This window comes from Pristiophorus japonicus, chromosome 2, assembly GCF_044704955.1.
Source record: "Pristiophorus japonicus isolate sPriJap1 chromosome 2, sPriJap1.hap1, whole genome shotgun sequence".
Lineage (NCBI taxonomy): Eukaryota > Metazoa > Chordata > Chondrichthyes > Pristiophoridae > Pristiophorus > Pristiophorus japonicus.
In genome coordinates, this window is record NC_091978.1 from 229,055,535 (window position 1) to 229,069,829 (window position 14,295).

Sequence of the window (14,295 nt, forward strand, 5' to 3'; positions counted from 1 at the left end):
TTTCTCTATCTACACTATCAAAACCACTCATCCTCGTGTAAACCTCTATTAGGTCACCTATTAAACTTTTCTGTTCCAAGGAGAATACTCCTAACTTTTCCAATCTCTTCTCAGAACTGAAATACATCATCCCTGGCAACATCCTGGTAAAGTTCCTCTGTACTATTTTTTTAAGGCCTTTACATCTTTCCTGGTGTCATGCCCAGAATTGTCCACAATACTCCAGGTGAGGCCTAACTAGTGATTTATAAAGTTCTAGTATGCTCTCTTTGCTTTTATATTCTATTCCTCAAGTGCCTTAGCCCAGTCCAAGTACATCCCTCCCCTAGCTGAAGTGCCTTAGCCCAGTCCATGTGCATCTTCCCGCCGTGCCCCCCTCCCCCCCGCCCCCCGCCGCCATAGATGGGGCAGGCAGTGTGTGCGGATTGTTAACAGGTTTATTGGGTATGAAGTGAATTGTGAGTATTGTGACTTCTGGATATCATCCACTCAAACGTTGTCCCTTGTAGGGGGTTGGAAGAAAGTTATCCGTCTTCCACCCCACCCCCACCCAGCCTCTCTCATCCCCTCCCAGCCTCCCCCACCCTCTCTCATTCTCTTTCTCCCCCCACCACTCCCAGCCTCTCTTATTCTCTCTCCCCCTCCCAGCCTCTCACCCCAACCAGCACCGCCCCCCCCCACCCCCGCTTCGCTCATTCTCTTTCTCCCCCCTTCCAGCCTCTCACTCCCGCACCCCCCCCCCCCCCCCCCCCAGCCCCCGGCCATTCCCAGCCCCTCTCATTCTCTCTCTCCCCCTCCCTGCCTCTCACCGTCCCCCACCGCCTCCCTCATCATTCTCTTTCTCCCCCCTTCCAGCCTCTCACTCGCGCACCACCACCCCCCCCCCGGACACTCCCAGCCTCTCTCTCCCCTTTCCAACCTCTCACTCCCCACCCTCTCTCTCTCTCTGCCCCCCAGTGTCTCCTCTCCACCCCCCCCCCACCCCTCCCCAGCCTCTCTCTCTGGCCCCAGGACCACCGGGGAGTAGGGGGGGGGGGGGGGGGGGGGGGGGGAAAAAGAGAGTCAGAGCCTCAGGACCTGCTTCTTGGCACCACGTGCATGTAATGATTTGGGCGGGGAGGGGGGGCGGAGCTTGTCGCCTGTTGCTCAAAAAAGTGCAGCCCAGGCAGGGCTGGACAGACGCCTGGCTGTCAAAAAAAGTGCAGTACAAATAGTTACATCAATCTATTATGCCTAACTTTGTCATTTGTAAACATCACACAAAACATACCTCGTAGTCTACAGATAATGCATGCACTACAACCATGCACAAAATTGTAGTTTGCTGAAACATCTTTGAAGGTATTTAATGTGGACTCTACAAAGCAACCAAAAAGTTAATAAGGTTAAACTGTAGCGTTAATTAGTTGGAAGACATTAATTTCATTAGCTCAGAATTTCCAAATGAAACTCCTCCTTAGCTGTAATAAAGTCTTGCTGCTGTAAGCAAAGAGTTCTCTTATATTCTTTTCAAGAGTACAGTTGTTTTTGGACAAAGAATAAAACAACTTCTTTGCTGGTTAGTACTTCTAAATAAGCCAATTCACATATTGAATGAAAATAAATAACTGACCAATAAGCAGCTTCTGACCAATTTCCATCCAGCATGTTTACAAAAGAATGTAAATGCTTCACATATTTGTGAAGTTTCAAAGAAATGTCACAAAATGTAAATTAAAATAGATATGTACACCTCTTTTGTTTTACAGTGCAAAATAAATAGTTTTAGCTTTGAACTCCAGATACAACACTACCTGCAGTGGTAAATACAAATTCCTACTGATGATGATAGAGGCTGTGGGCCAGCTAGGCACGCAGCCCACTCGCACAAGCCAGTGAGAAAAGGGGGCCAAAATTGTCCCGCTCCATAAGCTCCATTACCACCTCTAAGAGACAGGAATGGAATGAGAGGCCCAACCAACTGGTGGCGGACGGATGGGCCAACCCGCCCGAAATTGCCCCGGGCCGGAAGCGGCGGGAATGAGTTACTGCACCGCCCGTTTTCCCGCTGTGTCGAGCATGTGCCAACCCCTTAACGCCCGGTGGCGATCCGCTTTCCGACTGCCAGATTGGGCCAACAATTATGCACATAGGTTCGGCTGGGCCAACTGACAACTTGGCACCCCGTTTTGGGTGCCAGGTCGCTGGCCCGGCCAAAACCCTTCCTGGTAGTCTAGGGTTTGCCACTAAAATGGCTGCAGAATTCGCAGCGGCCCTTCCCTTTAACTGAAGGGGAGGGACGTTGTGACACATCAGCGTGACGTGGCACATCCACATTGTGCTGAAGTCATCAGCGACGTGCAAACATCATTAGTGCGCGCTGATGACTTGGAGTGAAGGCCATTCCGACCCGCTTGCACTTCCAACCCACAACACTGCTCCGACCGAAAAAAAAATTCCCCAAGTCCTGATTTTCTCCGGATGCTCCATCCCATGGATTGGGGCGGGGAAACACAAAAAAAAAAAACAGTAGGTGCATCCCGTTTAGGGTGAGGCTCAATTTCGGCCCCTAGATCTCAATAATGGGCTGGTGCGTTCCTTTCCTAGCTACCCAGTGAACTGCAATTTCCAAACAACCGCAAATGCACAACCTACATAAGCTTATCCCCATCTGCCTGATACTTGAGAATGGATGTGATGGGTTTTGTGAAGTCCATTTTTAAAGACCTTTTTTTGTTAAAACTCCTCCGAGGAATGCAAACTTGGATCCTTCCCATAACATTAAGTGGAGGTGAGGAGAGAAGACAGCTACGTAAAGGAAAATGTAACTTTATATATGTAGAAACTGCAAAGAGAAAAGGTTGTGGCTTCCCATGAATGTCCACCTTTAGCCCCAATTGTAGTTGGGATGTTTCCCCGAAATAAAGTAGCATACACTTATAGTACCGAGTTCAAAGTTACTTTACACTCACCTGCTTCAGAGGTATGTTATAATCAGCTCCCCAGTACAAAGTCATACCAAGGGAATACACATGCATCTGCAAAAACAACAATCACAGTTCAGTACAGTTTACAAAATAATTACAATTACTGTGGAGTTTGGGAATCAAAGTTACATTTTAGGAACAAAACAACATTTAAGCATTCATAATACACAGCTGCTGCTAATCAGAAATTTCAGTAATTCTTTTTACTGATTTCCTAAATAAAAAGGTCCTACTCTCAAACATATGGGAACAAATAGCCCACAAAACAAATCTTTACAGATCCATTTGAGGAACATTAAGTCAATTTTGTCTGACTGCTATTTTTCAACAATGGATAATATAAGGTAGATGTGGAGTTGCTCTTCACAAAGATTTCTATTATGTGTTACCTGGAACATTAATAAGTTCCTAGTGTTTCATCTTAAATTGTCACAAATCAAAATAACTTGACAATATATGGATGCTTTTTTTGCTCGGGGTTTGAATCTCCCGATCTCTGGACTGGAGAAGAACTTGGAGTGGTAGGGGAAAGATCCAGTTGTCGTGGTCCACGTAGGTACCAACGACATAGGTAGAACAAAGAAAGAGGTTCTGCTGAGGGAGAATGAGCAGCTCGGGGCTAAATTAAAAGCAGAACCACTAAGGTAATAATTTCTGGATTAATACCCGAGCCACAGCAGAGTTAACGTTTCATGATCCTTCGTCAGAACTGCGGACTGTTTGAAAAGAGCACATTCTTAAGCACTGAATGGGGGAGGGGAAGAAAGAACAAAAGGGAAGGTCTGTGATAGGGTGTAAGGCAGGAGAGATTCGAGAGACAAAAGAGATCATGGGCCGAATTGAAATGGTAGTGATAGAGGTTTGAAAAAGGTTCATCTGTGTAAGGGGGTAAAAAGTACACAAGTAAAAAGCATAAGGGAATGGCATGGAATCAGGTTAAAGGGAATAGCTTTACTTGTGGTTTATCTTTAAAAGTTGTAGACCAAGCTGAAAAAGCCAGAGCAAGGTTAAGACTGTGGAACAACACATTCCAATAGATTGAGATGCTATGGGAGATGGACAGGTTGGGAAATTACTCAGCAGCCAGTCTGATGAGGGTCAACGAATTGATGAAGCTCCACTGATAAGCTGTCAGCCAAGTGGTGGTCATAGAAGTTTTGTAGTAGGGTGGCACATCTTGAAAAATCGTATAACTGTGCTAGTAGAACTCTTGTACTTTGAAGTGTTCATCGGAACCTTCCCGAGTATGTTTGAATAAAAACCAGTTAACCGAGGTTTTGTCTGAGTGATTCTGTGGTCGCTTCACAGGTGGGTGTCGACTCCTTATATCAGAGTCCAATTTGAGAACGACAAATCTTCCTTTTACCCCAACAATCTAGATATGTTGTGAATGGCCAGCTGCCATGATAGACAAAGAAAAAATAGAAAGAAAAAAAAGGAGCAGACTATTTTTGATCTGGTAATGTGTAACGAGTCTGCATTTATTAATGATCTCGTAGTGAATGATCCTTTTGGGAAGAGTGATCATAGCATAGTAGAATTTCAAATTCAGTTTGAGGGTGAGAAAGCTAGGTCTCAAACTAGTGTCCTGAACTTAAATAAAGGTCATTACAAAGGTATGAAGGCAGAGTTGGTTAAGGTGGACTGGGAAAATATATTAAAGGGTAAGACTGTAGAAAAACATCAGGTCCGGGGCGGGGGGGGGGGGAAAGAAGTAAAACAATCACTATCACTAAAGAAAAAGTGTTAGGCAAACTAGTGGGTCTCAAGGTGGGCAAGTCCCCTGGACCTGATGGCCTGCATCCTAAGGTCTTAAAAGAAGTGGCTGCAGAGATATTCGATGCATTGGTTGTAATCTACCAAAATTCCCTGGATTCTGGAACGCTCCCAGCGGATTGGAAAACCGCAAATGTAACGCCCCTATTTAAGAAAGGAGGGAGACAGAGCAGAGGAAACTATAGACAAGTTAGCCTAACATCTGTCGTTGGGAAAATGCTGATGTCCATTATTAAGGAAGTAGTAGCAGGACATTTAGAAAAACATAATAAAACCATGCTGATTGTATGAAAGGGAAATCATGTTTGACAAATTTGCTGGAGTTCTTCGAGGATGTAATGAGCAGGGCGGATGATGGGGAACCATTGATTTTGTGTATTTGGATTTCCAGAAAGCATTCAATAAGGTGCCACATCAACGGTTACTGCACAAGATAAGAGCTCACGGGTTTGGGGGTAATATATTAGTGTGGAAGAAGATTGGCTAACTAACAGAAAACAGAGAGTTGGGATAAATGGCCATTTTCAGGTTGGCAAACTGTGGAGTGCCACAGGGATCAGTGCTGGGGCTTCAACTATTTACAATTTATATTAATGACTTGGATGAAGAGACCGAGTGTAATGTAGCCAAATTTGCTGATGATACAAAGATAGGTGGGAAAGAAAGTTGAGGATGTAAAGAATCTTCAAAAGGGATATAGATAGGTTAAGTGAGTGGACAAAAATTTGGCAGATGGAGTATAATGTGGGAAAATGTGAGGTTATCCACTTTGGTAGGAAATGTTTTTAAAAATTATTTAAATGGGAAGAGATTATGAAATTTTGCGGTACAGAGGGTTCTGAGGGTCCTTGTACACGAAATACAAAAAGTTAGCATGCAGGCACAACAAGTAATTAAGAATGTTGGCCTTTATTGCAAGGGGGATGGAGTATAAAAGTAAGGAAGTCCTGCTACAACTGTACAGGGCGTTGGTGAGACCAGACCTGCAGTACTTTGGTCTCCTTATTTAAGCAGGGATATACTAGCATTGGAGGCAGTTCAGAGAAGGTTCACGAGGTTGTCATATGAAGAAAGGTTGAGCAGGTTGGGCCTATACACATTGGAGTTTAGAAGACTGAGATGTGATATTATTTAAATGTAAAGGATTCTGAGGGGGCTTGACAGGGTAGATGCAGAGAGGATGTTTCCCCTCATGGGGTAATCTAGAACTAGGGTGCATAGTTTCAGAATAAGGGGTCACCAATTTAAAACTGAAATGAAGGGAAATTTCTTCTCTGAGGGTCGTGAATCTTTGGAATTTTCTATCTCAGAAAGCTGTGGAAGCTGGGTCATTGAATATATTTAAGGTGGAGATCGACAGATTTTTGAATGATAAGTGAGTCAAGGGTTATGGGGAGCAGGTGGGGAAGTGGAGTTGAGGCCAAGATCATATTGGCCATGATCTTATTAAATGGCGGAGTAGGCTCAACGGGCCAAATGGCCTACTCTTTCTCCTATTTCTCATGTTCTCATTCAGCCTAATGGGATGCATGTTTTCTCCCTTCCCATGTCTGTCCTGAACCTGGCCTTAAGGGCAACCTCCCTTCCTTCACCCCATCGCTGCTAGCAGGGTCTTCAACCACCATGGGTATTCTCCTAGGAACTCCCTCCCAAAGTCCCTCCACTTCTCTCTCAATCTTTAAAATCTTCTGAAAATGGATCTTTTCAGTCATGCCTCCGACAATGCCTTTCATGGCTTGGCATTCACTCCTTTATCTGCCTCTATCAATGCAGTGTTTTAAGGCATTTTTTATAATTTAAAAGATACTTTAAAAATGCAAGCTGTTATTGTTTTCATTTGTGTTTCGCTCTCCCACTCCCTGCTTCTAAGGCTTCAACATGAAATGAGTTTGGGTAATCTGAATGGAATTCATATTGGTTAAGAACTGATGCCACAAAATGACCCAAAGTTGCGCACACCACCGTCAGACTTGGAGACTATAAGGATGGCAAATGAGGGAAATTAAGAAACTAACAGCGTTACTGTAATCTTTGGCGATCAGCATTAAAGCAAGTTGTTGAGAAAAGGATGGAGAGAGCATCTTCTAAACCTGGTCTAGGGGCACTGGCTGGAAAAATATTCTTGTCATGACAGAGGTAGTCTTCACTTTAAGGCAGTCAAATTCCACCAGAAACGAACTTTATTCATTTTCTGAACTTTATATAATTATAGTTTTACGTTATTATTTGCCAGTCTAAGAAATCTGTTAATTATTGACCAAGAATTAATTAAAAATTCACACTTTAAAGACACTTTTTCCCCAGGTAATGTAATATGGATTAAAACTCAATAAACTGTAAATCATTTCTAAGGCAACGAAGTAGAAGGTCAAATTTCTAAAGATGCGCTGAAGACATATTTACTCAATATTTAACCACAGGAACCTATGAAAATAATCAAAGCAATGCTTCAATTCTCCCAGTGGCATAGCCTGTTACGGTAATGTGTAGCTGAGCAGTACAGACCAGGAGAATACCAAGGTCCACGATGACCTAAGGCAGCAGTAAAGGCTTCACAATTGGTTCTCAGTTAGGGAGGAAACAGTGAGGGGTGCTCCCACTCCCAATCACTATCCAGACAAAAAGTTAAAAAAAAGAAACAGCAAAAGAAAAGATGATTATATTAATGCCATGGGTTGACTGTCCTGATCGATTAGCTTTATTTTCACCCTGATAAAAGCACAATGCATATTTTCATTCCTTGCTTACATCACTTAAATACATGTGCTTACTCACCCCTCCAGCGTGATTTTTAATGACTGACTTAGTATCTATTTTCAGTCAGTTCTGTTAACCATTACAATGTGAATCATGCTCCAGAAAGCTACCATACTTGCTTTAAAAAAAAAACTGTAAAAACATGTCTTGGCACGGCTGTGCTTTAACTAACTTTAATACTACAACCAATGGCCACCCATCCCTGTGTGCGACAACCTCTTCCAGGCAACTGGCTAAAATGTTTCTCCCGGTAGTTACCAGGAGCAGCTGCATCGCAGCAATAGGACAGCAAACTCTGATTAAGACATGAACAGGCCATGACCAGTAACAATGGAACATATGCAGCTAGAAGCTTTCAATCAGATTTTTGTATGTGTGTATGGTTGAGTTATTAATTTAAATCTCACTCCTAGGATTTGCTCATTATCAACAGTTTTGAGCCTAGCCAATAGACAAAGATTAGGAGTGCTTCTCCCTTTAGCAGCTAACTGCGTCAATGCAATCCCCACAATATTATGAGCATCAATTTTTATTGAGAGCATACCCGCTATTTCCCAAAATGCACTTCTGGTGAGCAAGAGCTGCCTCTGCCAAGATCGTTTAAAGCTAAACACAATAAATTCTTGAAACAGATGCAAACATCATTTAGCAATTTAAATTCAGCACAGCACTAGGTAGTGAAACTTGCATTTAGAAATTGAAATACAACAGATTATATAAACCAGCGGTCTTAGCCAGATACACAGAATGTTTAAACATAACACTTTCACTGCATTCACATTTCAACTTTTTGACATGGCTTTCTGATGATGCATACAGAAAATTTAAGCAAATATAGCTTCCCATACCTTTTCAACATCTGAAAGCGAGGACAAAGTTTGACTCTGCAAAACCTCAGGGGCTGTAAATGCTCGCAGATCCTGATTGGAAACATTCTCATCAGTATAAGAAATATTGCCGGAGGGTAACAGCAGCAGAGACCAGGGAGAGATGATAAAACCTAGAGCAATAGGGTCAGCTGTAGAAAAGAGAAAACACCAACACATCATTTATACAGACATTCTGACCTACTGTACACCCACCTCTTGCTAACATATACCAGCAGCTCCACACATCTGGAAATTATATATTCTGCTGAGTTTGAGAACAAGGCAAGGTAAATGATATCTTATTACAATGAACACTTTCAGCATTACAATGCTTTTTCAACCATTCAATTTTTCTTTCAAATAGCAATTTTCTTTTCTTCATGAACATTGTCTTCTCAATTACTGTATATTACTGACTGCATTATTCTTTTAGGTTGCTCACTTTTGCTATTGGTGATAATCTGCAACAGCTATTTTCAAGATTGTACTGGCAGAGCCAAAACACAATTAAACTTCAGGATGACAACATATTCAAATATAATCATCATCATCATCATCATCGTCGGCAATTCCTCGGAATCGAGGAAGACTTGCTTCCACTCCTGAAGTGAGTTCTTTGGTGGCTGAACAGTCTAATACGAGAGCCACAGACTTTGACATGGGTGGGACAGGTAGTCGTTGAGGGAAGGTGTGTGTGGGACTGGTTTGCCGTACGCTCTTTTCGCTGCCTGCACTTGATTTCTGCATGCTCTCAGCGTTGAGACTAGAGGTGCTCAGCGCCCTCCCGGATGCACTTCCTCCACTTAGGGCGGTCTTTGGCCAGGGATTCCCAGGTGTCGGTGGGGATGTCGCACTTTATCAGGGAGGCTTTGAGGGTGTCCTTCTAATGTTTCCACTGCCCACCTTTGGCTCGTTTGCCAAATCATTATAAACTACCATGTTGGTTGTATTGTTAGTGTCAAAGTTATTGTAGTACGTAACTAAATCTCCACCAAATTAAAATGGGGAGAAATGTCCCACCCCAAAAGCTCAGAAGTAAATAAATATGGTGGAACACTGCTCTATATAAACCAAGAAGCTCCTACATTTGGGGGCCAAAATCCAGCCTCCCAATAACGCCTGATACCACCGGAAATCGGCGTCCACACAACAATGTCAAATGGCCGCCAATTTTTTGTCAAATGGGCACCGCTCGCGAAATTCACCTGGACGGTTTTTCCACTTCTGCCCCGCTGCTGCCGAACCCTCCCAAGTGCATCATCAAAGCGCGTACCGCCACTTCCGGCCCTCTTGAAAATAAAAGACAAAGCTGAATTTTGCGCAAGAGGTCACTTCATCCATCGCAGCGGTGAAAACAGTGGTACATGCCCCGTTTCCGGCGGGGATGAATTTCGGCCCCTTGATCTTTGGTCTATGATGAGCTAGCAGATCTCAACTAGGATTGGAGGGGACACCCAAAGGCCACGGAATGGGGAAAATTAGTCAGTCAGAGTTGTCACTGTTGATGTCTATCCTGACACTTCTGCTGGAACTTCGTGTGTGTGGAGGTCAGGTGAGGGCAGGGTCAGGCTCAATTGTGGTGGATATTTATTATCAATTGCATTGGCACTGTCCAGAAAAATGTTCCTCCTGGCCCACAACTTACTTGGATCTGCTCTAAACCTGATCCTGCTGACTGCTAGATTTTTTTGGGGCTCTGGGACGGTGTATGATTTGCGCACTTCAGAATTAAAACTGCATTAGGGTCTGAAATACCTTATTATTTCGTCCGTTTAACCTCAGTAGTGGGAAGCTATTACAAACGATAATCCAGGACAAAATGAACAGTCACTTGGACAAATGTGGATTAATTAAGGAAAGCCATTAAAGGCAAATCGTTAGTTAAAGACTAACTTGATTGAGTTTTTTGATGAGGTAACAGAGAGGGTTGATGAGAGCAATGCGGTTAACATGGTGTACATGGATTCCAAAAGGCGTTTGATAAAGTGCCACATAATAGGCTTGCCAGCAAAGTTGAAGCCCATGGAATAAAAGGGACAGGGGCAACATGGATATGCAATTTGCTAAGTGACAGAAAAGTAAGAGAGTAGTGGTGAACGGTTGTTTTTCAGACTGGTGTTCACCAGGGGTCGGTACTAGGACCACTGCTTTTCTTGATATATATTAATGATTTGGACTTGGGTATACAGGGTATAATTTCAAAATTTGCAGATGAACCAAAACTTGGAAGTATGGTGAACAGTAAGGAGGATAGTGATAAATTAAAAAAGTGGGCATAGACAGGCTGGTGGACATGACAGATAAAATTTAACGCAGAAAAGTGTGAGGTGATACATTTTGGAAGGAAGAACGAGGAGAGGCAATTTAACCTAAAGGGTACAATCCTAATGGGGGTACATGAACAGAGAGATCTGGGGGTATATGCACAAATTGTTGAAGGTGGCAGGGCAGGTTGAGAAAGCAGTTAAAAAAGCACACGGGATCCCGGCCTTCATAAATAGAGGCATAGAGTACAAAAGCAAGGGAGTTATGATGAACCTTTGTAAAACACTGGTTCGCCCTCAACTGGAGTACTGTGTCCAATTCTGGGCACCGCACTTTAGGAAGGATGTGAAGGCCTTAGAGAGGGTGCAGGAAAGATTTAAAATAAGTTCCAGGGATGAGGGACTTCAGTTACATGGACAGACTGGAGAAGCCGCAGTTGTTCTCTTTAGAGCAGAGAAGGTTGAGATGAGATCTGATAGAGGTGTTCAAAATCATGAAGGGTCTGGACAGAGTAGTTAGAGAGAAACTGTTGTCTTTGGTGGAAGGGTCGAGAACCAGAAGACACAGATTTAAGTTGATTGGCAGAAGAACCAAAATCTTTCTTACGCAGCAAGTGGTTATGATCTGGAATGCAGTACCTGAAAGGATGGTGGAGGCAAATTCAATTGTGGCTTTCAAAAGGGAATTGGAAACTAGCTAAATGAAAAAAAATTTGCAGGGCTACGGGGAAAGGACAGGGGAGTGGGACTAGCTGAGGTGCTCTGAAGAGAGCCGGCATGTGCTCGATGGGCCAAATGGCTGTGCTGTAACCATTCTATGATTCTATTCTATTCAAATATTTGAGGGCCTGCCTTCCTGTGACGGGCAGCCTCGATGCTCCCAAAAGTAGTGGGAGGCACGAACAGACAGGGCTAAAAAAAAAAATCGGAGATTACATATTTTCTAGCCTGCTTTTATCCCAGTATAAATAAGAACTGGACAGACAGCTCCTGTACGGTCATTAGACTCGATCAGTATCACAGAAACAGGCCATTCAGCCTAACCTGTGTTTATGCTCCACACGTGCCTCCTCCCCCATTTCTTCATCTAAATCCATCAATATATCTTTCTATTCCTTTCTCCTTCGTTTTTTTAAAATTATGCCCTTCTTAACCAGTGTCGCTATTTTTAGTGATTTGTGCATCTGTATCCAAGGTTTTGGGCTGGATTTTCCAGTCCTTTGTGCTCCGGGTTTCACTTCTTGGCTGTATGTCTGCCCCGATTAGCTGGCAGATCTCGGTGATGACCTCCTTTCTAAATCGCAGCCTGCGAATGCAGTCTGCCTCACTCAGGTGTAGGTACGAGCACCTGTCCTTGTAGGTTCAATCAGGGTATGGCCTCCTCCCCATTAATGCCCGAGCTATCTGGTTTCTGCGATGGTGGCATCGTATTATCCGTTGCCTCTGCATGGCATGCACGTAAACCAACCTTACTACATGAAGCATAGTAATATTTGCACCCATAACTATTATTCTTAATTTTGTTATTCTTGTTATTGTGAGACAGTACTTACTGAAGCACAGCACACATACCTTTGCTGGGTGACGCCCTAGTAGAACGAACCACACCCTGGTCTGCGCGCATGCACAACACTAAGCTCTGTCCCTATGGAGACGTGACACAGAGTGATTTAAGGCACTACGAGCTTTTGCCGAAATATGTATGTTTGCTGCTGTGCTGTGCCATCTCCGATGCACAGCTCGGAATGCATGCTGGCAGGATCATTCCCTCAGCCGAACAGAAACACATGAGGTCAGCGCTTGTATTCCACCCACCCCTCCCCCCGAGCTTCTTTACAAGCTGAGCCCGGGGGCGGGTGTTGAAACCAAGCGCTGAGCTCCTGTGCTTGTGTCCGGCCGAGGGAGCGATCCTGCTGCCGGCCAGCCGGCACTCTTTGGACCCATGCCTGGAGCCGCGTGAGCAGAGATTCTGTGGTGGGGTGGAATCACAATTTGCCTTCTCACATAACATGGAAAAAATTTAATTTCTAACATTCTGTGGGAAAAATTAACTTTGAGTTATTTTCAGAGTTCCTCTGCAAAAATCATCATGAATTTGTGTTTTAAATTGTCTTCTTCCCTCGCTGCAAAAACTCAAAAATACTCAGCATCGATTTCCTTAAGTTAATGTAGGGTTTTACTGATCGGTACTTAAGTGCGCCGTCCTGAAAAAAAAAATCGGTGTTGCCGAAAATTAGTTAAATGGCCAAAAACGGCGCGGAAATCAATTTTCAACTAGACCTGCGGCAAAAAATCTGGCGCTGACGTCGCCGCCGGCGTACAAACTTGAGGAAAGTTGCAAAATTAAGATTGCTCCAAAAAAAATTCACCGGACGCCAAAAAAACAGCACCCAATGGTGGCGAAAATAAAGCCCCGATAGTATATATGCAAACAAATATGGTTGGCATCCATATTTACTAAAAAATTGGTAAAATCTGAAACATTTTAAATCGACATGTCACCAGAGTAAAATATATTAATTTTTAAATTACAGCAGTCAGCTTATTTTTCTTTTTAAAGCAATCAAAAATATAAACAAGGATGATGAACGAACAAAACTATATCCTCGAGCTTTAAAATTACAGGGTAAAGTTATTCTTGACAGGCAAGCTATTTAGGGATGCAGTGCTGGCATGAATAAAGCTGAAATTTACTGTTTGTGCACAGACAACGTGGCTCGTGGAAAAATTGAATATGTACACATCAGCCATCATGCTGAATTTAACATACCACAATGAACGTGAGCAATAATAAAAAACTGCAGGAGAGTGGGCTATACGATAATTCCACAATGAAGTGCTTAACCAGACCTCTTACTCTCCTTCCCCCATTTGATCCAAGTTTTCCAATGAGATTAAAGTCCTAGCCTGCCAATTAGCAATCCTGCCCAAATATGAAGAAAAGCCAAGCTGTACAAGACCCTTAAAGTATGTACAAGTTGAACGTCCGAAATCCAGAGTTCCGAAATTCGGAATGTTCCGGAATCTGGACACCGGGCCGATCCGTGGCAGGATCGTCCGGTATTCGGAAAATGTTCCGAAATCTGGAGATTTTTTAAACCGACTACCGTTGCGAGTTGGGCCCAGGGAGAGGGAAAAACACCCCAAAAATTTCCAAAAAACAATAACTCACAGCACATTCACAAAATTCTTACCTATTAAATCGCTGAAAAAGAATTAAAAAAGAAAAACTTTAAATTACCTTTTTTTTTTTAAAAAAAACAGGTCATCAACGCAGGTTTATCCCGGCCGCCAATCCTTGAACCGAAACCCCCGACCTGCAGCTGACGCTGCCGAACCTGGAACCGTCGACACCCCCAGCCCGCCGGACTCCCCAGGCCCCGCCGCCGTCAAGCGCCCCAGGCCCTGCCGCCCGCCCCAGGCCCCCTTACCTCGGCTCAGGCATTTCCGGATTCGGGATGTCGGAAAGACATCGTGAAATCCGGAAATACCCGAAATCTGGAACGGCCTCAGTCCCAAGGTTTCTGGATTTCAGACACTCCACCTGTATTTGTCAGAACTGTGTAACTTGTAAAACAGTAAACATAGAAACATAGAAACTATGTGCAGGAGTAGGCCATTCGGCCCTTCGAGCGTGCACTACCATTCAATAAGATCATGGCT

The 14,295-nt window shown here is 43.6% G+C and overlaps 1 protein-coding gene across 1 annotated transcript in view; it reads right to left on the reverse strand.

Moving 5' to 3' along the window:
- ptpn13 (protein tyrosine phosphatase non-receptor type 13) overlaps nt 1-14,295 on the reverse strand; it is a 361,948-nt gene that overhangs the window by 274,313 nt on the left and 73,340 nt on the right. Inside the window, exons 3-4 of the mRNA XM_070871054.1 lie at nt 8,348-8,517; nt 2,952-3,017 (exon numbers count right to left, since the gene is read on the reverse strand). Of these exons, the coding sequence (XP_070727155.1) occupies nt 2,952-3,017; nt 8,348-8,517 (236 nt within the window). The remainder of the gene's footprint in view (nt 1-2,951; nt 3,018-8,347; nt 8,518-14,295) is intronic.